At 42.6% G+C, this 27,551-nt stretch overlaps 1 protein-coding gene and 1 long non-coding RNA gene across 3 annotated transcripts in view; one reads left to right on the top strand and one right to left on the bottom strand.

Moving 5' to 3' along the window:
• IL13RA1 (interleukin 13 receptor subunit alpha 1) overlaps positions 1-27,551 on the top strand; it is a 332,178-nt gene that overhangs the window by 240,919 nt on the left and 63,708 nt on the right. For both annotated transcript variants that reach the window (XM_069212531.1, XM_069212532.1), the window contains exon 7: positions 8,625-8,757. In XM_069212531.1, coding sequence (XP_069068632.1) covers positions 8,625-8,757 — 133 coding nt within the window. The remainder of the gene's footprint in view (positions 1-8,624; positions 8,758-27,551) is intronic.
• LOC138264301 (uncharacterized) overlaps positions 1-27,551 on the bottom strand; it is a 63,636-nt gene that overhangs the window by 29,617 nt on the left and 6,468 nt on the right. The window contains exon 2 of the long non-coding RNA XR_011199290.1: positions 11,210-11,317. This is a non-coding gene — a long non-coding RNA (uncharacterized lncRNA). The remainder of the gene's footprint in view (positions 1-11,209; positions 11,318-27,551) is intronic.

Raw genomic sequence — 27,551 nt, 5'->3', positions numbered from 1 at the left:
TACATTCTACATTCCATAGCTTGTCAGGAGCAGTACAATGAAAATAAAAGTACATAGAATAGATTGTCATTTGACATGTCACAAGATATAACACATCCCCTTTCCTAAACATTAAAACAAACTAAATATAACAACGGAAAAAAAAATGAAAATAAAAAAAACATAACATCTATACTTAACAAAACAAAATATATACAGGACCATATAATGCATGGTAAGGATGCTCGCTCTAACCAATCAATGAAACATACTTAAATACACTCATAATCGCAAAATCTCTTCGGCTTTATCTTAACGCGATTAGATGTTCTATTTTCAGTGACCTCGGTTGCAGTTTTTTTCTTTGTCCCAAACCATTGTCTCATTTCAATCTCGCTGCACAAAGTAACCTTCCTCATATTCCACCACTTTCCATCTGACAATCTCACCAAGTTTCCTTTGGCTTCGAGCACCTCTTTAGGATCTGACCATTTGGAAAATCCCTTTTTAAACATACCCCCTTCACGCACTCGGACATACATTCCCTTTTCACACCTCCTTCTCCCTTTTATCAACTTTTCATTATGTCTTTGCACATAGTGGTCTTGGTACTTCCTAACCTTTTCTTTCATTGTTTTTTCCTTCAACCCCTGTCGATTTGTCCTTTCCATCCAAGCAGGCACGGCCACTGTGCACCGCACTCTACCTTTCATCAACTTGAATGGCGTTTCCCCAGTTACAGAATGTGGTGTAATTCTGTAATCCCATAACATATCCTTCACTTGTTTTTTCTAACACAGGTTTGCAGACGTAGCTAGTTGTATACACTCTCCTAACACCCTGTTGAAATGCTCCACCAAACCATTCCACCTGGGATGATAGACAGGTGTCTTGTGATGCTTAATACCCCACTTGCTAAGAAATTACTCAAATTCCTCAGAAACAAATTGAGGACCATTGTCAGACAAAATAATGCCTGGACATCCTTCCCTTCTAAAAACCTCCTCACAAAATGTAATCACATTGGATGATTTTATATCCCTCATGAACGCCACTTCTGGCCACTTAGAATGGTAATCCATCATTACTATTGCAAACCTGTCATTAGTACCTAAACACTCAAAAGGACCACAAATGTCTATGGCTACTTTTTCCCACGCTCGATCAGGAAATGGAATGAAATTCAAAGGTGTGTCCTGTAATGTGTGCGACTTGTCACTACATGCACATGGAATACAGTTCCTGACAAAACGTTCAATCTGTATAACCATGCCTGGCCACCAAAAATCAGTCCGGGCTTTTCGCTTCATGGCTGACATTCCTCCATGCCCCACATGTAGTAACTCCATTAGCCTGTGACGTAAATTTTTGGGTACCACTAACCTTTCACACTACTCGGAATGTGTAAACAACCACGGCACGGCCGCTCTCCAACTTGACCCTTCGCACACATCAGCAATAAACTGGGTTCCATCAGTCAGTAGCACAATCTTCTTTTTTCTTTTCTTGTGAAATACTTGCCACAAATGCTGCGAGCACACTGTTCACTTCAACAACGTCTTCAGAAATGAGTCAGGGGTCCAATATCTTAATACAGGTTTCGCCAGTTCCAACCATAGGGTGCTTAATCTCCGCATCCCATCCTCGTCGCCACTTTTCCAAATAAGTAAAAGGCACTCCTTGGAAATATGTTGAAGCTGTTTATTAAGTCACCAAACAAAGACCCCTGACCGCAGCCTTCATCAACTGTCCTCTGTTTCCCACTCCTGGAATCCTCCCTCCGGTTACATTCTACATTCCATAGCTTGTCAGGAGCAGTACAATGAAAATAAAAGTACATATAATAGATTGTCATTTGACATGTCACAAGATATAACAGTACCTAGAAAGGAAAAGCAAACAGACAAATCACAATGTATTGTCATAGTTACCCTCCAAGGTTTAGGTCAGCACTCAGGCTCAGTCTTCGTCTTCAGGACATCAGTCAAATCGCCATCAGTCAGAACTCTGCTCTGGGGCAGAATGGGCACTTCCCTCATAGGGAGGTAAAGTGTAAAATGGGCAAATCTAAGGACGAGGATGGTTTTAAACAAACCAATAAGTCACCAAACAGAGTGACAAAGTTTCTGGATAAAATCAATAGCATCCCCTAACCCACCTCTAAATGGCTCCCCGTGTCATGGGTTTTTATCCCTTTTTCGTTGTACATTCACCTAAAATTCTATTTGACATTTGTTATACCCCACTATCTTTAACCTATCAGAAAATGCATTAGGTCATTAATCTTTCACCCCATATTATTTTACAGACACTTCATTGGTCCACATGATTTACGCCTTCAGAGGTAGCACGTCCGGTATGATTTCATCTTTCTGTAATTCTTTGCACATCTTTTGGTCAGTAGCTCCATTGTCTTGACCGGTTTAAATGACCTTGTAAATTACATTAATCTACACTGTTGCATTTTGTCTAATATCACTCTACAAGCAATGAAGAATTTGTAAAAACTGATCTACTATGGTTACATTCAGCTTTTAGTTTGAAGAAAACAAGGGGTCATGTCCTTTTGCGAGTCAGCACACTGCAAGATAGGAAAAATACATTTAATATGAGAGCCAAGCAGCTAAGCTTCGGCTCATGCTAACTTAAGGCCTACATGGATTTCAGCACAAATTCAATAACACAATGATTAATAATTAGTATAGAACTTATTCAATATAACATTTTATAAACATTTTAGTCATCATTATTAGTCTACGTACATATTGGTGGCCACTCCCCGTGGTCACATTTCAAGTGCACGTTTAAGCAAAATTTACTGTCACAGTTTCTATGCGGCATTATCACACATTAATTCATAAACATTTCATGTTAATATAGATTATATAGGCTACGCTCTCTCAAGGTCCTGGAGTCAAACAAGTAAGACTCATCTGTTAATAAATGTTTTAGCAAAGAATGCTGGATGAAACCGTTAAAATTGCCAGACACATTTAAGGCTGAGGATAATGGCTTGGAAGCAAGAGTCTAGAGTGTGAACACCAAGATTTAATAAAACAAAAAAAAGGCAGTATATATGGTATAGAATACATTGCAGTACAATATAAGGCTATTGTAAATCAATAGGGAGTTCAATGACCGTATAGAGGAACGAGGCTAAAGGAACTTCAAGGTGTCTTGCAATCTCCTCATGAACTGCAAGAGACACTTTGACCCAGATTTAAGAGGGCTTAGAGCCACTTTAGCGCTGCCTTAGTGTCATTTTTTTTAAGCTAAGAGGGCGCTAAAATGGCTTTTTCCCAGCACCATATTTACAAAGTTGTGCAATGCATGCCTTGCGCCACTTTGTAACCCTTTGTGCTACATTATGCCTCGTTGGGGGGCGAAAGAATGGCGCAAAGAAATCTAGCAGATTTCTTTGCGTCATTTCTTTCAGCACTTGAACACCTGCTCAGACCCCAATGGACCTCTGCGTGCTTTGCAGGATTAGCGTCATAATTTTGTACACTAATCCTGCAAATCGCCGAACTAGTGTCAAAAATTCTGATGCTAGTTCCCTAACTACCGCCATGGTGTGCAGTGCATTAAATAAGGCACACACATGGAGGCGATAGCGGGCGCTAGGGGGTGCAAGAAAAGTGGCACTGCACTAGGTGCAGCACCGCTTTTCATAAATCTGCCCCTTTATTCCTTATAAAATATATCTGCAACATCAGCTTTTCCACAGACCACTTAACTACCTTATACATAGCTCTTTAATATGAGAAAGAGAGCATGTTTGCAAACAGGAAGAATAAAAATGAACCTCAAGTGCAAAATTTAATATATCAAAATAGCTGCTAGATATTTGTTGAAAAACGATATTAGAACTGGTTTAATACAAGTCCATTTTTTTTTTTCAAAGGCACAGTAGCTCGGAATGGGTGGAAACATGCAAAAAGATTCTAACATTTCTATCATTACTTGTGGAGTGAAAAGCATAAACATTTTGCCATACATATCTCCTTTCTGCTTGTCACTGTACAGCGAAGAGTCAGAGCAGAAGAAAGAAAAACACCACTTTGGTTTCATTCTTTAAACAGCTGTTTTTATTATGTGCTCCATGACTTGACCTGCCTTTTCCTTTGGTTGCCTGGCTCTGGTAGCAGGCACTGTGATGTCAGAACTCAGCTGTAATAAGGTATTACAGTCGAGTGGCTATGTCATTATTTTAGAATAGGTGACTGGGTGCGCCCCAAGTCACCTATTATAACTAAATTAGACAGGATTTCATACAGGGACTGCAGAATCCCATGTATTATAGACAGATAAATTGGGAAGCGTTATGGAAATTACTATGTAGTAAAGACATCAGTAAAGATTGGAGGTATATAGCTAAAGGTTCTTTTGAACACAATTTTTGACCAGATAGCATTATATCAGCAGATGAATGGTATGCTCAACTTTCCCCATGTATAAAGGATGGAATGTAATTAATTGTACTTTAGATGTGGTTACTGCTGAGATTGTATAGCAGCAAGTACTTGTAGTAGCACATATTTAATTTGACCTGTTTTCATCCGGAAGCATGAGTCAGCTATAGGGAGCCAGAAAATGGAAAGGCAGTTTGGCCTGATTACATTGCATTGTAGTTATATAAGAGCTCATCAGACATCTGGGCCCTTTTCTCCAAAATGTTTTAGCTGTAACAGTGCAGATAAGAACTGTTCTTAGCATGTGGTAGAGATAGTCCTGATTTTTTACAATTGAAAAAGAAAGACTCAATTGATATTGACTAATTTCACTCTTGTGTATTTTCGAAGATTGTTGTGCAGCAGGATTACGGAATGGTAAAATAAGATTTTGGACCCACATCAGTGTTGTTGGACTTGGCACTCATTGCAAGGTTACCCCCTTACATTTGCTTTGTACCCTCCTGTTTTGCTGAGTTTGTTTTTGTGAACTTTACCACTGCTGACTAGTGCTAAAGGGCTTGTGCTCACTCTATAAAACATGAACAATTGGCTTACACCCAATTTGCACATTTAATTTACTTGTAAGTCCCTAGTAATGTGGCACTGCATGTACCCAGGACCTATAAATGAAGTGCTACTAGTGGGCCTACAGCACTTACTGTGCCACCCATTTAAGGAGCTTTTTAAACATGTCTCAGGTCTGCCATTGCTGCCTGCATGCAGATTTAAACTGCCAATTCAACTTGGAAAGATAAACCCCCTTGCCACTCCCTTTTTATTATATATGTCACCCCTAAGGTAGGCCCTAAACAGGGTGCATTGTGTTTAAAAAGTTGAACATGTACTTTTAGGTTTCATATGTCCTGGTAGTGAAAAACTCAAATACATTTTTCACTACTGTGAGGCCTTACTCTCCCATAGGATAACATTGAGTTCCCTTATTACATTTAATAAGTGGTACCTTTTGTTTGGGATTAGGTAAAAATATCATTTTTGGTATCTAAAACATGTAATTTAAAATCCTATTTGATGGTAAAGTTGGGTTTTAAGTCACAATTCTGAAAATGCCACCTTTAGAAAGTTTTCTGCCCAAACCATTTAGTGCCTACAGCCTGTTTCCTTGGTCACGTGGCTAGGTGTAGTTGGCAGTTGGCCTTTGTGTATTCCTCCCAGACAGCCACACAAGATGAGAGGCTAGGTGTTGGCAGGATCCAAGACAGGATTGGGGAGGTGGTGCTGGGCACAGCCCCACTTGCACTTTAAAGACACTGCTTCAGCTCACAAACAAAGAACTTCACACTAGCCTATTGTGACTGCAGACAGACCCAGAGCAGGGCAAAGAGACTGCAAATTCCGGACACTTCTATGGAAGGAAAACTCCAGAAGTTTCTTTCACTTCAAAGCTCGCATCAGCTGCAAAAATAGGACCCTCACAACTACTCTTCAGTATACACCAGGACCTGTGGACACTACAGAAGGAGGACTGCCCTGCTGTTTGAAGCCTACTCTGCTGTCTTTGAAAAGAAGACTGAACCTGCTCCCTGTGTGACTCCAAGAGCTAGTTAGCTGGCCTCCAGTTCTGAGCTACAGGGACACAAACTCCACAGGCCTCTTTGCAACTGCTCAGCTGACCTGCTGCACTGGACCTCCTTTGACCTGCACCTAGACCTCCCTGAGCCATGCTGGCCTCAGCTGGAGTGAGTTCCTGATCCCCAAGAGATGCCCCTCAGATCTTGAACCCTTAGTGTGGAATCAGCAGAGCTCCTCTGAAAGAAAGGGAGAAATCCTGACATTTTGGGCTCTTTGTGACTGCGAATTGGCATGTTTACGCCAAGATCTTGCTGCTTGCACTGACTGCCAACAGGAAGCTTTAGTGAAGCCAACTCCTCACACTACAGTGACCGCCAGCAACAACTGACAATGCAAGATATGCACTTCACGCTACAGCATCAATCGCCTGCGGTGACTGCCAACACGAAGCTCCTGCAGTGACTGTCCCCGACACGTGACACGATCTTTGCAGTACAGCAACCGTGGTTGCGTAGCCCAGTCTGCTCTTCACACTACAGTGACGACCATCCACAACACTTTTCCTGCTCCTGACACTCTAATCTTTCAGTCAACATTAAAAACATCTTTAGGTATCATAAATGCAATTCAATCACAACCTCAAATTATAATCTATCATTCTTCTTTTTTCTCAGTACAAATATCACTTTGTATATCCACCAGCTCACATGCAAACAGCTTCTCATTGCCAATCTATTGAAACCAGATTCCTCATTCTTACCCTTAATGCTCTCTTTATAATATAACAATAATAATGTATTTAGTTAAAAAAAGACACTATGGGGGTCATTCTGACCCCGGCGGTCTAAGACCGCCGGGGCCGGCGGTGCCCCGCAGGGCATTCTGACCGCGGCGGTTCAGCCGCGGCCAGAAAGGCTAAACCGGCGGTCTCCCGCCGGTTTACCGCTGCCCTTAGAATCCCCCATGGCGGCGCAGCTTGCTGCGCCGCCATGGGGGATTCTGACACCCCCTACCGCCATCCTGTTCCTGGCGGTTCGCCCGCCAGGAACAGGATGGCGGTAGGGGGTGCCGCGGGGCCCCTGGGTGCCCCTGCCGTGCCCATGCCAATGGCATGGGCACGGCAGGGGCCCCCGTAAGAGGGCCCCACAAAGTATTTCAGTGTCTGCCTAGCAGACACTGAAATACGCGACGGGTGCAACTGCACCCGTCGCACCTTCCCACTCCGCCGGCTCAATTCTGAGCCGGCATCCTAGTGGGAAGGTTGATTTGCCCTGGGCTGGCGGGCGGCCTTTTGGCGGCCGCCCGCCAGCCCAGGGCAAATGTCAGAATCACCGCAGCGGTCTTTCGACCGCGGTGCGGTGTTCTGACGGCGGTACCTTGGCGGACGGCCTCCGCCGTCCGCCAAGGTTAGAATTAGGGCCAATGTTCTCCTTAAAAATTGGAAGTTTGAAATTCTTTCTGAGAAACTATACCACGATTTTGTCAACATAGGAAGTAAATGCAGAAAACATTTCATGAACATAATTCTATCCTCTAAAATAGTGCATCATTTAGATATGACTCCCTTAACTCAACTGTAGGCAAAAGAATATATTGTTGGATGGTGCTCATTTTGGTAGATGGAAAGATACCTCTTGCCATTTATGTAAGATGAAAACCTCACTGTGAGTAAAACACTAGCCCACTGCTAAGAATCTAGGTTAAATTAACCCAATTGTAGCTCGAATCTTTAAAAATCTCAAACAAGGCAGTTTTCTTTCCAGGTCCGCAACATCTAGATGCTTGACTAATTCATCCAGACTTTTGGAAATCTAAAATGACCGTAACACTACAGCATTACCATCCCAAGTTACTACAGATAAAGTAATACCATAAGGTTACTCTGGTAGTATATTCCCGCTGACTATTCTGTAGGTTTCAAGGAGATAGACAATTAACTAGATTAATGACTCAAGTCATAACTTTCTTGATATTGGATTTGGTCTGTAACATCTCCCCCTCATTAAAGCTTGGCAGTTACAGACATCAGGCTCTGGAGTCTGTAACTGGAGAACAGCTTCGCTGTCAGATTCTTGATCGTATAAAAGTAATGTTAGGTACTGAATAGCTTTTCTGTTCGAAACTAGGACCGTAAGATCTTTGTAACCTGATGAATAATTGCTTTTTGTTTAAGACCTTCTTAGCTTGTAAGTATTCTATGTAACGAGGCATAGGTTAGCTAACCATATTTTTTTGTGTACAATCTTGTACGAGGAACAAGGCTCAAATGTCCATTGTAACATGTAGATGCATTTTTGTGAGTACATAGCTTTCCCCACTCTTAGATGCATCTGTGCTGCAAATTAAAAACGATAAACTCAAATCTGGAAAAGTATACTTAATGGAAAACACTACATGTCTCAGGGGATAACATGATTGGTGCGCGGCTGGATTGGGCAGAGGGGAAAATGGTGGCCCGTAATGTCTTGGTTTCTAACACTGGGAGGATATTGAAAGTAACCTAGAGGTTTTTCATGCAATTTCCCTCTTCTGTTGTATGTGATGAATTTTAAATCCATAAAATTATTTAACTGGTAATGCTTTTGTTATAAGGTTCATGCTCCCATAGGCAAAGTTACCCCTTTTATTACTGATCACATACACCCTTATTCACTGTTTTAGATCACCGGCAAGAACAATTTTATGATTGACAGCGCTCGACGAGATGTGATGTACACAGTGAGAGTGAAAGCCAAATTTACAGAGAATTTTGGTGGGCTACTATGGAGCAACTGGAGTGCAGAAGCAATCGCGGGTAGGAAAATTGTTTGTTACAAAGTTTGAGATCTGAGTGAGTGAAGACAGAATGAAATATCTAGCAATCTTCACTTAGGGTCTTTGGTCATAGTGACTGCTTCTTGAGCAGTTTCTTTTTAGCACTTAGGTTTCTTTTTCTGAGAGAAGGAATTTTAGAAGGAATTGCCACACCTATGTCAGTGATGTATGTTTATATTGCCATACATCAGGAGTGTCGCAGCTGATACGTGTGGGCTGGGACTATGCTAGATTTACAGTATATTCATATGTGATGAAATTGTATACAATAATATATGTAGCCCATGTTTATCCTGAAAACCTATAATGGATATGGACCCTTTGAAATAACACTGAGAAACCATAGATTATTGTTCATGCACCTGGTACAGGGAGGTGCTCCTCATAAGAACCCAGTAAGTCAGTGTTTTGGGGTTTAGTCCTCCTGCTTTAGTCCTTGTTCAAAGGTTTATGCCGGTTTGGTCTTCCATAACTATATCAGAACTAACAGTTGTTTTTGAGTCACTGAGTAGTAAGACACCGGTGTGAGCCCTACTCCAAAGCAATGGTACTTACTTGTTGAAGTGCTTATTGTGGTTTATAAGAAGAAAATATGGTGTAATTGAGAGTTTACTTGTGTCACGATTTTAGACCGTACTCTCTAATGCTCAGTTTCACAGATTTGCTTCATGGAGTTCTTTGTGCTTCCCAGCACATTGATCAGTCTCACTAGCTGGTAGACTACACTCTTAATCCGGTGTTATGTTACTTACAATGTAGATTGACACCAATAGCTCAACTTTGTGCTTGTCCCAAAGTTTTATGCAGGACTGTCTTTCCTACCATGGATGCGAAACATGAATTGTGTGTGTAAATATTGACTGCGAAATGTGCACTACATTAAAGGTGTCTGCAAAGCCACAGTTGTGAGGGCCAGAAGGCAGTACAACATTGCATTGCTTGCCCTGAAGGACGGATGAGATAATCAAGTATGCCTGGATCAGATCCACAGTGATTGACAGTGTCCAGACCAATATGATTGGATTGCTGAAAGATTATAAGTAAACTCTGTAAGTTTCCTTAGGCACGTTTTGTCGTGTTCTAACCCTGACTGAATTACTTATAGGCAAGCTCAGGGTTGGCAAGTTCTCATTTAGCTTATATGTGATGTTTCTACGTTCACTGTGTGCTTTTGTGACATTATGTTGTCTTGTATGCTGTATTCCAAGGGACACGCAGTACTTTGTTACGCTACCCTAAATGTTTTGGACATACCTGAGAATGCCTCTCTGTACTGTCAATCCTAGTCTTCCATGCGCCTAAAAATCCGTATGACCTCTATTCAGACTTGCTTACCAAGCCCCTGGCTCATCATATATTCAAATCCAAAAAGCTTAACTGCAAAGCACTATGTGGCGTCTACCACGTAGCAAAGTTGGGCCTTTTGTCATTCATATCCTCAGTCCAGGCCCCTGTACCCATGCCAGCTCCACAGACATGGATTGTGCATGATGTCCTGAGACAGCATCGATATGAATGACACAAGGTTGTAAAGAAAGGCTTAGTAGATCTCGACAGAACATGCATAAATAGTTATACTGTAAAAAGCTTGTGTGGTCCCAGATAATACATACATTAATTGTCTCTGGATGTAATGTGCATTTAAAATGGCACAGTGATTGGTGTAACTGTCCGGACTAATAACACCCTATCAGTCTTCCTGTCCACAGTCATTCAATTTGCTCATGTGTGGTGCCGAGTCTCCATAGAGCTGTCTCTGAAAGATAACAACATCATTCCATAGTGATAAACAGGTCAGCTTTCCTCTTCCCTCTCCTGCCCCCAGCTCTCCACTGCAGTCCCTCATTCTACTCATACCCTCTTACTCTACACCTGCCTTATTACCTCATATTACTCCTCTCTCTCTGCACCAGATTCATTTGGCAGGCTCCCTATATACCCCAATTTGCACCACCTATTGACCACGCCTGTGTGACTCTCCCTGCTTTATGACTGTCATCTCCTCCCTCATCCTATCACTCTCGTTTAGTGGCATCATCCTGCCTCAAGCCTTTGATTTTGGCCATAATGATTAACTCTGTTAGGAACTCCTAACACATTATCTCCCTCTGTTTTAACCCACTCAGGTCCTACCCTTTGTACTTAATATGTGCTTCCTCTCAATATATCTCTGCACTTCACTCTGCCCCTTCCCTTGGTTCTTCACATTAGGCCTGTTTGCGCCCTTGGCTATGCTCCTACCCCCTCACTTTGCTACTATAATGCAAACAGTAACTTTCTTCCCTAATTTAATTCCCATGACCTCACCCATGATATGACCAACAGTATCACAAATTGCTGGATTACACCCTTGTCGACATGGGGTGAAGTCTGCAAACTTCCATTTCCATACCCTGAAGAAAGTCTGATACCCTGCCCCTCTGATCTATTACCTTGTCGTTTCCAGTCTTGATTTCGGAAGCATCTAATTGTCAGGAACCCATCAAACATCACTAGCTCCGTTCAGAGCACTTGTGCGCTCAGCAGCCAGGTTAGCTCATCTGCAAAAAAAATATAAACCACATTATCCCAATATTTTGTGGTCTTTGTTGGCTACCCACATAAGCAAGAATCCAATAACAAATCTGCTGCTTAGACCAAAAACCCATCTATGAAAATCCCCAGCACTGTGCTTTGGGATCTTCTCACCAGCTCTGGTGGATCCTGGGTCTAAAATGTCACAAAATCCTAAATCTGGACTCTCCTAAAATCAGATCTGAACAAACACAAACCCAGTCCTTTTCAGGTGCGACCATCTTAGCCTGAAACTTTCTTCCTCCTTGTTTAAGGACCCGAACCGTATATTCCTAATTTTCAGGAAGCAATTTAAGTGCCATCTCTTCAGACAATACCTACACTAACTGTCAATAGTGATTATAATTTAGCACACACAAGTTATAATACTTTATAAGCCTCAGTGTAATCTCAGTATTACACTTACGTACCTAGGATCTATATACTGGGAAGTTTATTTTCGTTTTGATTTGCTGCAAAAAAACTAGGATATTATTTTTTCTTCAGATTTTTCAGATGTACATGCAAACTTGAGTATTTGAAATTAGAATCCAACAAGAAAAACAGCTATGAGCCTGGCCTTGTAGCAGCTTTAACTGTGTAGCCAGCCGCATTTAATAAAATAAATAAAAAATCAATACATATGTACATTCAGAAGGGATTTGGATCAGACCTCAGTTCAACTTTCAGTTGCATTTTGCTTCCACAATAAGTAATAGGTTAATAGGGCAGTAGGTCATCCCGCTTCAACTATTGGCTCTCTTGTACTGTGTGTGTGGTGATATTGTACCTGAGCACGTTCATGTTCACCTGCCAGCGAGCCAGTATGTTTCTGTGCCAATGCTGTTTTCATGCCATTCTTTATCCATTTTAGGTCTTGCGTTAGCCAAGACCTTTTTTTTTTCTTTTTTTTTTAAGTCTGTTAAAATGCATAATTACATTGGCTTTCAGTAAGCCCTCTTCATCGAGTAGACTATTTTACTGTCATTCATATTTTGTTTTCGGCTACCACAGCATATAGCGCGACTCAATGGTTCAGCCCACTTAAATCATTGCCTCTAAACGAGTCCCATGCAATGGTAGGGATCAATGTCGTCTTTTATGTTAAACATTATTTAAGCCCTTTTTAACTTTCTTTTTTATTTTCCTTTCCTTGCCCTTTCTCTGTTACCCCTTCCTTGTTTTCAAGAGAGGGTTCGTTATCCAGAAGCCTCTTGCTATGCTTTGAAAAGCATCCAACGTGGCTCCTCACTCGTCACTGTTGGTGTTAAATGGAGAATAAAGCGATCCTAGTCCAGAACCCACATCCCTCTCTGGAGAATCCCTCCCGTTAGCTGCCTCAGTCCCTGTTGCAACAGCTCTTACTCAGTTAACGTTTAACCGACACGAAGACACCTCAGTCTGGCATTGGGCCTGCGCTAATTATCCAGTCTCCAGAAACAAAACAAATGGTTGTCTTTGGTGAAAAGTACTTAAACTTTCTACGTTGGGTCCCCCTTGTTTAAGGTTTCATCATGTTAATGGTCCTGGGAATTATCTCAATTTACACCTTTAACACTGACTTAAATATTGTTTTACCTAAGTATAGAATAAAAAATGGTTTGTTAGTATAATTAGTATTCACAAAGACAAGTGTTTGGATAGAGCATGTTTCCCTGGAAACTACACATCCTTCCAAGCACGTGCGCGCCTCTTCCAGCTGCTACAGTTCAGAGCAGTATGTTTTCTGCCATGTCATGTAGCCGTACTTGCCTTTTTTGCTTTCCTTTTGGGGCACGGTTCCCGGTACTTTGGTATGCATGTACACCTTGATACAATGGTGCTTTCTTTTCCATTGTAGTAATTTCATGCAAGCCATATAGTGCTAGTGTTGTTTTCAATTCCTTATAGTTCTCTGTACTTCTAAACAGCCTTGTTTGGTCCAAGTCTGAAACAATTTCCAAACTTGGATACAGATGTACAAAGCCTCCTTTTTAAGCTCGCAAATGTCCCTATTTGCATAATCGGGACGTTTGTGTCCAGTAAAAATGCTTTTTTACGAAGTGCAAAATTTGATTCAGTAACTTGTTACCAAATCACAATTTACATTTTCAGTTTAGCTGTGACTTACTCCTTAACTACACCTGGCATACTGCTGAATTTCAGCAGTAAGCCAGGAGTACTTCAAGTGTAATTCACATGTAGTCACTGGAAAAACTGTGTGGCTCATACTCTGAGGAATTAACTTTCTTAGTGGTGGTTGGTGAAGTTTGAAACTGGTGGGGCTGGAGAGTTAGGGGCACAGTGCGGGGCATAGACACAGTAAACAACACAACTGCACACAAACTCACAAAAGCTCACTAACCACAAACATACAACTCCCCCTATATGCACATGTTAAATAGACAGGGCAAAACAGCCACACATAAAAAACAAACACTGCTCTCCCTCATCACAGGCATACTAAGGGTGAGGTGTCCCCTGTCACTCACTCACTCTGGCCAGCCCTTCCATGTGATCACAAACACACCTACCAAGTGTCAAGGAAAAACACCAATAGCCCTTCTCACAACATACAAGATGAAACCTCACACAGAGATGCCCTAGTTTTTACACATAACCTCTGTCTCAGATACACACATCCAACACAGCAATTACACTAAAACATACACCTGGGCCATCACAGAAATGTAAATACACCTAACCCTCTAATGCAGACATGTTCATATCACCCACATCCTGCCTCTCTCCCACCCTGCTCACAACACAATACATCGCCCCCCAACCACCACTCTCCATTCTTTGTCACCCTGCACTAGAGCCACACGTCTACACTTCCTTCCACTCACATCAAAGTACAGCTTAAGCCCCACACCCTTTGTGATGACAGCAGTGACACAATGCTACATTGCTGGCCTTTAATTCTAGCAACATAATGCACTCTGGGAGATGTGGTTGTTGTACACTACAAACCAAAATGGTTTGTAAAGGTCTTGCATTGGAAACCTTACCTTTCCTTTAATAACATGCAGTCATCTGGTAATTCTACATGTCTCCAGATACCCAATACCCTAAAGCTAGGCTCCCTGCACCCCCCCCCTTTCTCAGCCTGCTGCCTCTTTAACCTGGGAGCACTGCTCCTTCGGCAGTTGCTGCCCGCTCTGCTTACCTCAGTCTATATCATCCTCCTATGCCCGTTCTACTCAGTTCTCACAAAGCTCGGGCTGCACCCCAATGGGCATGCATCCCCATTCAATCACCCAAAGACCTGCTCGTTCTTCTTCATGCCCCAATCCCACTCTTGGGCTAGAGCTGAAAACTGGCAACTGGGTTTAGTGGTGATGCAAAGCACTGGCTTCAGTATTCAAGCTGTGTCTGTGAAGTGTGTGGGTCAGCAGGAGGGAAGATCTCTGCGCTGGGAGCAGTCTTAAGGATGTCGATGTGAGGGTCGCTGAGGGAATACTCAATGCAGCGCAGAAAGCAGACACCTCAAATTTGCACACTGTGTCTTCAAAACTGATGATGATCCAGTTCACAAAATTGATTTCTCGGATTTCTGCCTGCAGCATCTACCCCACCCGTTCCCAGCTCATCACAAGGTGAAATATGGTCAGTATAGTGCACTGATCCCATCCTGTGATGAGCTTCGAAGGGTGGGGTGACAATGCTGTCGACTCCCTGATTGACGTAAAGCCCTAGGGCTTCAGCCTGAAGCACCCAGGGCTAAATGTACCACCATTTCATCAGGGGGTGGAGATCCGTCCTGAGGCTATGTCTCTACCAAGCTGATGATCTCATAGGCTTCGGGGCTGTCATATCATCAGCCCAGCAAATAGTAGTCTGTGCAGTCAGATTTTGAGCATACTCCAGTCTGGAGTGCAAACCACAAGTGTGATTGTTCAGTGAAGCAGCCTACACAGGCCAGCCAGCGTTACTGAGTGTGTGTTTTTTAAAAAAAGAAATAGTACTCTCCTTAACTGCTTAATGTGCATTATAATATTAGCTCAGAATGTGAATTTAGTTTGACCACTGCCCCAGGGAAAATATAGGGGGCGCAGTCCCAACCTCCATGCCTAGAATCCTCCCCTCTTCTTGTGAGCTGTACCCTTGTTTTCGAATAAAAAGCGAAAATCGGATCCTCTGCATCTGTTCCTGACAAATATCTCCAAATTATGCCCAAAGCCTAAAGAAGGCCACTTTGTTACTGGGGTGCCGTATCTCTACGAGAGTCATAGGCCAGCTATAGCGATTGCCTTCAAACCTGGAAGAAGGAGGGCACTTGGAAGCCAGAAGGGTTGAGAAATTTACAAAAACATACTCCAAATACAACTTATATAAAGCAATTGCTGCTCTACAAATTCCTTGTTTTTGTACTCTGAACTTTTACAGCTGCCAAAAGTTGGTTTCAGACTTTACAGGGAGTGCAGAATTATTAGGCAAATGAGTATTTTGACCACATCATCCTCTTTATGCATGTTGTCTTACTCCAATCTGTATAGGCTCGAAAGCCTACTACCAATTAAGCATATTAGGTGATGTGCATCTCTGTAATGAGAAGGGGTGTGGTCTAATGACATCAACACCCTATATCAGGTGTTCATAATTATTAGGCAACTTCCTTTCTTTTGGCAAAATGGGTCAAAAGAAAGACTTGACAGGCTCAGAAAAGTCAAAAATAGTGAGATATCTTGCAGAGGGATGCAGCACTCTTAAAATTGCAAAGCTTCTGAAGCGTGATCATCGAACAATCAAGCGTTTCATTCAAAATAGTCAACAGGGTCGCAAGAAGCGTGTGGAAAAACCAAGGCGCAAAATAACTGCCCATGAACTGAGAAAAGTCAAGCGTGCAGCTGCCACGATGCCACTTGCCACCAGTTTGGCCATATTTCAGAGCTGCAACATCACTGGAGTGCCCAAAAGCACAAGGTGTGCAATACTCAGAGACATGGCCAAGGTAAGAAAGGTTGAAAGACGACCACCACTGAACAAGACACACAAGCTGAAACGTCAAGACTGGGCCAAGAAATATCTCAAGACTGATTTTTCTAAGGTTTTATGGACTGATGAAATGAGAGTGAGTCTTGATGGGCCAGATGGATGGGCCCGTGGCTGGATTGGTAAAGGGCAGAGAGCTCCAGTCCGACTCAGACGCCAGCAAGGTGGAGGTGGAGTACTGGTTTGGGCTGGTATCATCAAAGATGAGCTTGTGGGGCCTTTTCGGGTTGAGGATGGAGTCAAGCTCAACTCCCAGTCCTACTGCCAGTTCCTGGAAGACACCTTCTTCAAGCAGTGGTACAGGAAGAAGTCTGCATCCTTCAAGAAAAACATGATTTTCATGCAGGACAATGCTCCATCACACGCGTCCAAGTACTCCACAGCGTGGCTGGCAAGAAAGGGTATAAAAGAAGGAAATCTAATGACATGGCCTCCTTGTTCACCTGATCAGAACCCCATTGAGAACCTGTGGTCCATCATCAAATGTGAGATTTACAAGGAGGGAAAACAGTACACCTCTCTGACCAGTGTCTGGGAGGCTGTGGTTGCTGCTGCACGCAATGTTGATGGTGAACAGATCAAAACACTGACAGAATCCATGGATGGCAGGCTTTTGAGTGTCCTTGCAAAGAAAGGTGGCTATATTGGTCACTGATTTGTTTTTGTTTTGTTTTTGAATGTCAGAAATGTATATTTGTGAATGTTGAGATGTTATATTGGTTTCACTGGTAATAATAAATAATTGAAATGGGTATATATTTTTTTTTGTTAAGTTGCCTAATAATTCTGCACAGTAATAGTCACCTGCACACACAGATATCCCCCTAACATAGCTAAAACTAAAAACAAACTACAAACTACTTCCAAAAATATTCAGCTTTGATATTAATGAGTTTTTTGGGTTCATTGAGAACATGGTTGTTGTTCAATAATAAAATTAATCCTCAAAAATACTACTTGCCTAATAATTCTGCACTCCCTGTATATAATGTGCAAATTGAGAGTGAACATTTGCATAATTATATGTTGGCGTTCCGACAATGGGCGCTTCCCGTGTTACATACTAGAACCACTTGACAAGCTAGTTTTTGGAGTTGAAGGGGATGGGACATGAGGGGTTAGGCACGTGCTCTGTCAATGAACCCGACCATTGTAAATCTAAGGCAGTTGATCCTCTTCACTGGCCTTACATCAGCTTAACTGTTAAGTGGTGCGTGGCTACCACTTTTAATAAACACATCTTCTAACAGTAGCCTGCTCCAAATATTCATGTGGCATGGAACATCATAATTATTTCATTGTTACATCTGGCATAGAAACAGCTGTAGCTGTATTTCTAGCCTTGTGTAATGAGTAATCAGTAGCCATGCCAATAGGGTGGCAAAGACAAGCCTGAAGTGATTTTATTATTTTATATTTGTGCAGACGTATGTAATAGACATCAAGGGGCATATTTATAAGCCCTATCCCTGCTGCACTGCTGTTGTGTCACTTTTTGTAATGCCACGGCAGCACAAACCTTCAAATCATGTCTGAGGATATGCAGAGCCACTGTGCATGGCTTTGAATGGCTTCATAGATATGGAGTAAGGCAAGGCAGCACATATCGATGTGATGCCTTATTCTGCGTTAGGGAGGCTTTCCTTGGGCATTGTGGTGGGTGTTCCCAGGTAACACCCATGGATTTCGATGCATCCTCAGACCATGTAAACCTGGTTATGCACCAAACCTTGTGCCTCCCCAGGTGAGGCACAACAAGGAGAAATATCTTTATTTCTCCTCTTTTTTTCCTCTTTCTATGTGTGCTGCATTCTACAACACAGATAGAAAGAGAAAAACGCTTACTATGATTGTTTTTGTGCAGGAAGGTGACCCTTCCTGCACAAAAACAAACCTGCTTACAACACAGACCCACTTGCACTAAGGTGCAAGGGTGCCTGCTTTGGTACTAGGCTGCCAAAACGGTGCCAGTGCAGCTGGAAAGGACAGGAATGTGCTGTGTTGCATAGATATGGCGCATTCCTGCCCTAGCACATTCCTGCCCTTTCTCTTTGATGCAGGGTAGTGCAGCAAGCTGAGTCACTGTGCTGTGTCAAAAGTCCATAAACATGGGCCTAAAGGTTTACATACAACAACAAGTAAAAATAAAAGTAACAATGCTAAAGCTGGTATGAATATGTTTAAGTAAAACGTGACCCATTGACAAATCAATTTAAAAATGAGGAAATGAAACCAGAGGAGAAGACAGAAATTGACACACCAGCCGACACTGAAGAGAAATACTTTTTATGCAGATTTGCACATGGGCACAATTAAAAATACCATCATAGTAAAGACAGCCAATCAAAGAAGTTGGCTGACACATTACTTCATGCTGTATGATATGAATTGCAGCAGCTATTGTCTGTGTTGCACTCGGAGTGTCGACATTTTGCTTGATCACGTGCACATCCTTTAAAATAAAATGCACTACAGTGCCGAGGCTGGTGTGCAAAGTTACTAGGGGTAGGTCTGAGAAGGTCCATTTTTTTAACTTGTTTTTTTTTCTTTCAAAGCATGTCTGCCATCTCGAGGAGGTACCAGTCGTACATCATGTTTATAATATTTTTTTTATTTTCAATTGCTCTTGTTGGAACAATAGGTAAAAATAAATGTTTACATGCTTGTCAAGGCCAGACTTATTGGCTTTGCCAAAACGTGTTTATTTTTGCAACCATTATTGTGCGTTTAAGCTATGTCTTTATGGTACATTAACACAGCCAGTAGTATGTTCCCGCTGTGCCAATAATACTTCTATTTTGTTGTGGTACGTATTAAAACGTAAAAGGTCTTCTATGACTGTTCTAAGTACATATGCCTCATGGGATGCACCTGCACTATTCTTTCGAAATAAATGCGATGTATATCGACTTTTTTAGATTTACATTTTTTTTATGCAAGTAACCACATGTGTAGGTAGTGGGGTGCTTTCTTGAATTTTTTTGTTTTCTTTGTGGGGCATATGATTGCAATTCCCTCCTCACTTTTTCAATAATGCAGGCTTCAGTTTCTGGCATCCTTTAGTAGCCTTTGCAACATAAAATGTTCAGTCTCTGCCAGCCAATCAGGTCGCCCAGATCCTTTAATCATGAGAGTATCCAAGAATTCTGCATAGTTTAAGGGAAGTAACGCTCACTCTTGCAGTCAGATTCATGTATTTTTCAAATGTATTATCCTCAAAGGTTTTGATCTTTATTTTGATCTGCATAGGATCCATGATTTAATGGTCACAATAACACTAAATGTAACCCTTTGAAGCACTCAACATCTTTTGTAATGCAAATTACTGAACAGATGTGCACTAAACCAAGAAGTACTCCGAGGGGGCAGTGTTCTCGTTTCACGCTACGCTTCATGTAATTCCGCGTAGAAATTTTTAGTGCCGCAGAGAGTGAAGCTTCCTGTAGGAGCTAAAATCATAACACACTTTTTTCACCTCTCCCTTGTATTCCTTCTTCAACTGGATGATCTGCATGAACCTTGATTTGCAGAAAGCCAATTATGATATAACATTTTGTGCAGATTCGCCAAACAGTGCCAAAGTTACCTGCAGAAATGTTTTAAATTGAAGGCTTATCTATAACTATACAGTAGCTGTTAGACCTTACATCCTTGGCGTGGTATTCCCCCAAATATTTTGCCTTTGCTGAATTTGTTTTTGTTGCCTTTAGGACTCTGCACTTTACCACTTCTGACCAGTGCTAAAGTGCTTGTACTCTATCCTTGAAACATGGTAAAATTTCACTACATCTAATTGGCATGTTTAATGTACTTGAAAGCCCCTACTAAATGGGACATTTACCGAGGCCCTGTAAATAAATAATAAAATGGGCCTGCAGTACTAGTTGTGCCACCCACTAACGTAGCCTTTTAAAGCATTTCAGGCCTGGTCCTGCAGCATATAGTGCAGTTTTAAATTGCCATTTTGACCTGAAAGGGTAAATGTTTTGCTGGGCCTAAACCATCCCTTTTAATACTTAGACATCACCGCTATGGTAGTGTCTAGAGGCTCATAGGGCTGGATGCATTGTATTTAGAAAGTAGGGCATGCATGCTTGAGCGTTATTTCCTGGCAGTGAAAACTCCTAAAGCTGTTTCTCACTGTTGTAAGGCCTCTCTTTCCCAATGACCAACAATGAGTTACCTTATTACATTTGATAAGTGCTAACTTAGTATTGGGTATCAAATCATACACAACATTGTTGCAGTGATTCCCAACCTGTGGTCTGGGGACCCCTAGGGGTACGCAAAGCTTCCTGAGGGGGTCCGCGACTGCTGAAAATATTAAATAATATTAACAGTTTGTCAGTAGGAATCAGTGGGCGGTCCGTGTATTCCAATAATGATTCAGTGGGGGTCCCCGGGTTCGAGTAATGATAAAGTGGGGGTTCACAGAAATCATAAGGTTGGGTACCAATGTCATATGGGATTTGTTTAAATAGAGAAACCTCATATGATAATTAGAGGAATTCTCAACAGCACCTATCAATATTACAAATAACAACTCAATTGAACACTGTGTTGCAAATGCTGCATGCCCACTGGTAGAAAAGCAAAACATAATAGTTACAACTCAATGGTCATCAACAATGCTGCATGTCCTCAATAATGTTGAAAGAACAAAATACCTACAACTAATATATAGCTTAAAACTAATTGCAAGCATTAATACACAAAGGAAAAAGCTGGACCCAACTGGGATGTAACAATGACATCATCTCATAACTAAACATGTGCCCTTAGAACCATAAGCAACAGTCAGATAAGTACTCCAGTAGGCCCAGGTGGTAAGAAGCAAGTAGGAGTGCATCCAACCCTTAATCAACACTGATGTGCAAGGGAAGAGGTAACCAAATCCCACGCTGTACAGTGCCCAACCAGTGCCCTGCTTTGGCATGCATGTTCAACTCTCACTGTGTGTGTAATCACCTCAATTCCGTTCTGAATCATAACCAATGCTGACCAGGGCAGACTCAATACTTGAAACCTTCGTACAGGCAACCCCGATAGTGAACTACAGTGCACCACGCAAAACATGCCCCCAGTCATGCAGTGTCAATGTAGTATTGGCTTTGGAGAATGCTTACATAAGTCATAAAAGCCCTGTGCACTGTGTCCAAAAACTGCAGGAAGAGTCTAACACAGCAAAACCAGGAACGGTAATGTCAGGCGGGCACTGTAAAGCCCTCACATCAGTCACCACTGAGAGAGTGCAAAACGTCTCAATGTTACAACTGAACAACAGATTTGGATACTATACAACAGGTAACCACCAAATCAAGCTGAATAGACTTATAACTCACATGCTGGTAGCACAACATACTCCTCTCCTCGGTCCTCCATTTAAATGAGTACCACGTGATGTTTTGTATTATTTGATAAATTGCAACCCAGGTGCCTTGGGCTTACTGGGATAGAGATTTGTTTGTTTACATTAGAATCATTTGTAACTTAAAATCTTCTTTAATGGTAAAATCTGATTTTAGGTCTCAATTCTGAAAATGCTACTTTTACAGATTTGCATTTTCTTGACCCAACCCATCAGTGCCTTCTGCCGGTGTCCTGGACCACATATCTGTGAATGGCTGTGCAGTTGGGGTTTGTGTATTGCTTCCAGGAACACAAAGGAAGCTTAGGTATGGACAGGCTAAGCCATCCTGGCAGGATGACTGGGGAGAGACTGTACCCAGCCCCACTAGATAAGTATTTGGCACAACTCATAAGAGATCCAGTACCAATTTATAAAAGTATAGCTAATGTTTATATAATTTTAGACACTAAAATAAATAGTATAGGTTCAGGAGAACGGGAGATATTGATTTTATAATTAATAGAATATCAATGCAGAAAAGTCAGTGCATTTGATCTTGGTACTGCTTTGGAGTTGAGGGAAAATGTCATATGTTGCAAAAATGCACTTAGAAATTGAGTTACGTGGAGCCCCATGGGGCTTAAGCTAGTGTTAGTCCCTGGGACCAGATCACAATAGTCAGAGCAGTTTTACCTGTCCTGTCGATTCTGGGTGCAGAGTTGCCCTGGCTGTCCATGACGCTGAACAGAACTCGCAATGAAGTCAGTCAATGGCATGGATGCCTCTGGCGGAATTCGACCACTTGGAGGTTAAGCTGCAGGGAATCCTTAGGTGGTACGGCTCCTGTGACCAGGCCACAACAGTCAGTTTGATCCTACCAGGTCTGTGGGGTTCTGGGTCAACAGTAGTCCTGGGTGCCCGTGGTGCTGAATGGGGCTTGCGCTGGCATGATGATGCCGACAGATGGATGCAGCTAGGGTTGGGTTGCAGGTGTCTGGTGCAGGGTGAATGCTGTGCCCTGTACCTGCAGCGTTGAGTAAAAGGTTTAGTTACCAGACTGACAACCAACAAGCCTTGGTAGCAATAAGGGGGCAGAAATCCTTTGCGAAGTTACCGGGGGGAAAGAAGAGGCCTGAAACTTGGAGGCAGGCTGGACTACAACTCTTAAAAGACACTGGACCACCTGGTTTCCTCTGATCTCATGGCGGGCCTGATGCACAGTGAAACCTTCGATCCTGCTGCTGTTTTTACTAGCACTTTGCAGGGGATTGGTGCCACAATCCAAGGGGGAGACTGAAGGTGCTTCTGGCTGCCACGAATGTCTCTAGTCGGGGTGACTGGTTTTGGCCAAGGACGAAGGTTGATCATGCAGTTCCCAGTCTTTTGCCACAGGGACAGTTTCCCTCTTTTGTTTTGTAGCAGGGGACAGAGTCCGGTTGTCGGTGGCGTAGAGAATCTTCAGGTCCTTCTTCAAAGTTGGTCGATCAACTCTGAGGTTCTGGTGTCAGGGGTGTCCCTTAAATCCTGGATTTAGGAGTATTAGGGGTATGGAGGAGAGTGGCCAATCGGCAGCTAGCTTCTATGGCTAATCCACCCCTGAAGTGACCACATCTGGCGGGACAGGTCACTTTTAGCTGACCAGAGCCCTCTATTCTGCCATTCATAAAATGGCAGAAATTAATATTTAGGTCACAGACTGGGCTGTTCACCCTAGATGTGTGGTCAGCCTACTGGGGGTGTGCACAAGTCCTGCATACCTTATTTGCCACCTGACCATGAGCAACTGGGCCTGGGGGCAGAGGGAGGACTGTTTCCTTGCCAGAGGACAGCACTGATGGCTATCAGGGGCGGTGAAGCCTTTGAAGCTCACCTCTCTGATGGCTCTATTAACTAGCCTGGCTGAGGGGAGGGAGGTGTGACCTCCTTTCTGCCGCAGCCCTTTTTTCTGACTCCTGGTAGCACCCTGGCTGCCTAGCAGGAGGTCATAAACCTGTCTTGGCAGCAGCAAGTGTGGGAAGAAGCATGGGCTGCTTGATTAGAGCCCAAAGGAGGGTGCAAACAGGTTGCCCAGCATTAGTGTGCCACCTTGGTGCATGCCAGCAGCAATCCCTCGACCCAGGAATCGTATTGAGGAGAGAAAGCATGTTGTTGACACCAAGCTCAATATATCTAGGCAGTACCATCATGGAGCTAGCAGCCCTAGTAAACCGGGGCTTAAGTCCAATGTTGTCTATGGACCAGCCTGCAATTTTTGTCTACCTTAACAGAAAAGATGCTATAGAGACATGGAAGCTCATGGTTACATGTCTGCACCTTAAATATAATCTACCCTGCCTCCTGGGTTGCAGAGGCCTACTTCAGGGGTAACTGACATACATACATGGCAGTGCATGGGACTGTGCCAATCTTGGTGAGGGCACAGTCAAACTCAAGTAGTTTCCACCATTCTGGCAGGCTGCAGTGGAAGGCCTACCATCAGTACTTTGGGGGATCACCCACGGTGGCACAACCTTGTGCTGCAGCCCTGGGGACCCCTTTACCACCTATGTCCTGGGTACCATTTAATAGGGACTTACAGAGGGGTAAAATCTTGCCAATCAGGTAATTGCCAAGTCAGCATAACAATTTAGGGCTAGAGCACAAGTACTGGGGCCTTTTTAGCAGGCTTCCAGTGCGTCATACGCATCAGCACTGGGGGCAAAAAAATGGGGAGTGACATACAGAAGGGAACCCTTTCCTACACAAAGGAGTCAGGTTTTAGAGTGTTCTCCCATTCTTTTCAGAGAGCAGTTCTTATGCCTTCCACTGGAAAAGACAGAGGGCCTGATTTTAGGACTCGGAGTACAGGTTACACCATCACTTCGGTGAAGGCTATCCCATCCGCCAAAATCTACATCCCATTATCTTCTATCTGATTTCGATTTCGGCGGACAGGATTCCAATAGCCGTTTTGATGGAGTAACCCATCCACCAAGTTCTAAATCAGGCCCAAAGGCTTTAAAATAAGGTGCACTGAATTTCTGAATGTGGTCATAGACTTGTTAACTTCTTAATTTTGAGACCTGTACTTGAATCTGTCAGAACCAGAGCAGTACAGATCCGAAGAGGCTGTTACAGAACTGCATCAGGAGCTGCATGATGTTGGATTACAATTCAGAAGCATGGGTTCTGTCATACGTAGTAAAAGGCTATAGCATGTGACAGTCAAGTCATAACAATTATTAGAGGACCAGCTACGTTTCAGCTACATGAGTGGTATGTGTTCCACGAGCTTGGAATCAAAGCTCAGCCAGAACTCAAGTATGTTGAAGAGCAGCATCTCCTCGGAAAAGTGACATTAAAAAGATCAGTGGGCATTTGAAAAGTACGCAGTCTCCAAAAAAGCAGGAAGAGGTTGGAGGTTTTCTGAAACAAGACACTCCTTTCCACACTGCACCTGACCACTTAGAGACGGAACCCTCCCAACAGATGGGAATTAGCTCTTCATATACAAAATTGTGTGTAGTTAACATGCTCACTGATAAGTAAAAGCTGCAAAATAACTAAGTAGAAACCAAAGTAACTGAACAGACACCCATGATCAGAATTTAGGCATCCAAGTTTCAAAAGGAGACTTGTAAGGCCTCAACATGAGAGCCCTGACAAAGCACGATCAGAATCGTAATCGAAGGTATGAGGACAATGAAAAAGGCTTGGGACATTGAATATCCTTGGCCTCTAAAGTTTCTATGGAATGGACCAATGAGTATGACTGCATATCAAGCAACCTATAGTTGCAAACGATAACATTTTTGTGAAGGAGTGCCCTCATTGATCCTGCAAGGCTGTACACAGTGCATCAATGCTCTGGCAACAGAGAAGAAACATATATTGTGTTCATGTAATCACAAAGAGTGCAAGTGAGCTTTCAAAATGTGCTGGGTGTAAGGTTGTTCCCCAGTCAGGCTAGACACCTACTGGCACTTGGATTAACCACATGCCTTTCTGGAAAGCTGGAAACATTACCGTACCAGAGTCTGTCTTTCCTGTTACTCTGTTACATTTCTCCTCTAACCTGTATGCTCACAACACGAAAATCTTCATCTCATTCGGATCTCCCGGCATGTCTTCAAATTCCGTTCTCTGACTGAGTGATAGCCATCAGATGAAGTAGTTTTTTTTTCTTCTAACTAAATTCTTATTTTACCACCTTACCAACTTTAATTTCCTTCTGTGCATCATTTGAATTTGAATTTAGCTGGAATGTCGATGGGCAATTTGACTTTACTATGAAGCCAGTTTTCTTCATCATCGTCAATAGCACGGATTCTAATATTTTTTTTTTATCTAAAGATGTTACACACCTTCTATTCCACATAGATAAATATTTATTAAGTTCCCTGGTCTTTAATAAATACGATGACCAACTATTTGCATCCTGAAATATAAATTTCTGTCTACGTGATAGAAATGTCAACTTTTCAACTCAACTGTTCTTCAGTGTCCCCATACGCAAACCTACTACCCCGTTACCACTACCAAGCCACCTGGGTTTCAGCCAAACATGGGGCACTTTTTAATATGCTTAATCTTGGTGTTCAGAACATTTCAGATTATCTCTATCAAAACGACACTAACCCACGCAATAAACACTCACCCCATTTATTAATTTCCTTGAACCATTTCCATGTAACGTTATCCCCAGTGAAAGTCTGGTCAGATCCTCCTGTCCACACATATTGAAATCTTGAGCTTCCCCTCAGGAGACATTCACCAGAGCAGGAACCTTAACACCTCCTGACTATTTGATCCCAACATCAACCAGTTGTATATCATAATGCAAACATCCAGTTAGTATGTGCTAAATATATTATATTGCCAACGTTCTACCGTGTTCCTCTCCAGTTAGCTTCCCCACTTGTTCCTCATTAGCTTTTAAACAGCTGTGTGCTGACAAGTTGCAAAGTGGAACATTGATCAGCTTAATCAGCCCAATATCCTTGAGCCTCCATGACTATCAAGGCCCTTTCACCACTGGATTTTGCCTACCGGGAGTGTCTTTTAGCAATACTGCACAGCGTTGGGAAGGTGCAGCAGCAATGGCAAAAGTTTAAAATGTAAAAAAAGGCACAATGACGACCATAGCAGGTGCCTCATTTTTGTGGCATCCCTTTTTTGTTATTCACCAAGATGGATCGTTAAATAAGAAAAATGAAAAATATGTAGCACAAAATTGTTTTTTTTTTTTAAAGGTGGAGTGGGTTGCAACAATTTGCCGTCTGGTCCTTGCTAAAAGCATGTTCTTTTTCAAAAACAATTACAGTGGGCATGGACAGCAATGAGGAAGCTGGTGGGGGGGGAGTAGCAATGGGAGGGGGAAGTGAAGGGAACAAGTACCACATGGGGAGAGCAACACAGGTTTGGGGGAGAAGCACACAAGCAAGATAGTAATATGTGACTTGGAGGACCGGTGAGTTTAGCAAAAAGCAGCAAGAGCCTTGCAACACAAAACAGACAGCAAAATGTAGCACAGGGATCGGTATTTTATAGGTGGGGGAACAACAGGAGTGAGAAACCTGGGAAACATATGCACTCTCTAAAAGTGCTTGAGAAAAAAGTATTTCCCTATAAGAGAGCCTTGGAAAAATGGAAAACAGCCAATCAGAGAGATTTTAAGGAGGCTGTGCTCCAGGGAAGGGTCCAATACAAGATGAGAAAGTTGGAATAAAGAAAGTCTGCAAATAAGTTGTAAGCAAATAAGAATGCCTAGTGGCGCTGGACATCAGTCTGACTGGTTTGGCAGGTTAGTCATGGTACTGTGGAGGTCTTTGAAGCAAAAACGTTTCTAAGTCCCATATTTTCCGGGTTGGTAGGAGAAGCCCAGCCACCCAAAGTCAAGGGTTCCAAAACTTCAGAAC

Source organism: Pleurodeles waltl, chromosome 2_1, assembly GCF_031143425.1.
Source record: "Pleurodeles waltl isolate 20211129_DDA chromosome 2_1, aPleWal1.hap1.20221129, whole genome shotgun sequence".
Lineage (NCBI taxonomy): Eukaryota > Metazoa > Chordata > Amphibia > Caudata > Salamandridae > Pleurodeles > Pleurodeles waltl.
This window is presented reverse-complemented; position numbering and strand designations above follow the sequence as displayed.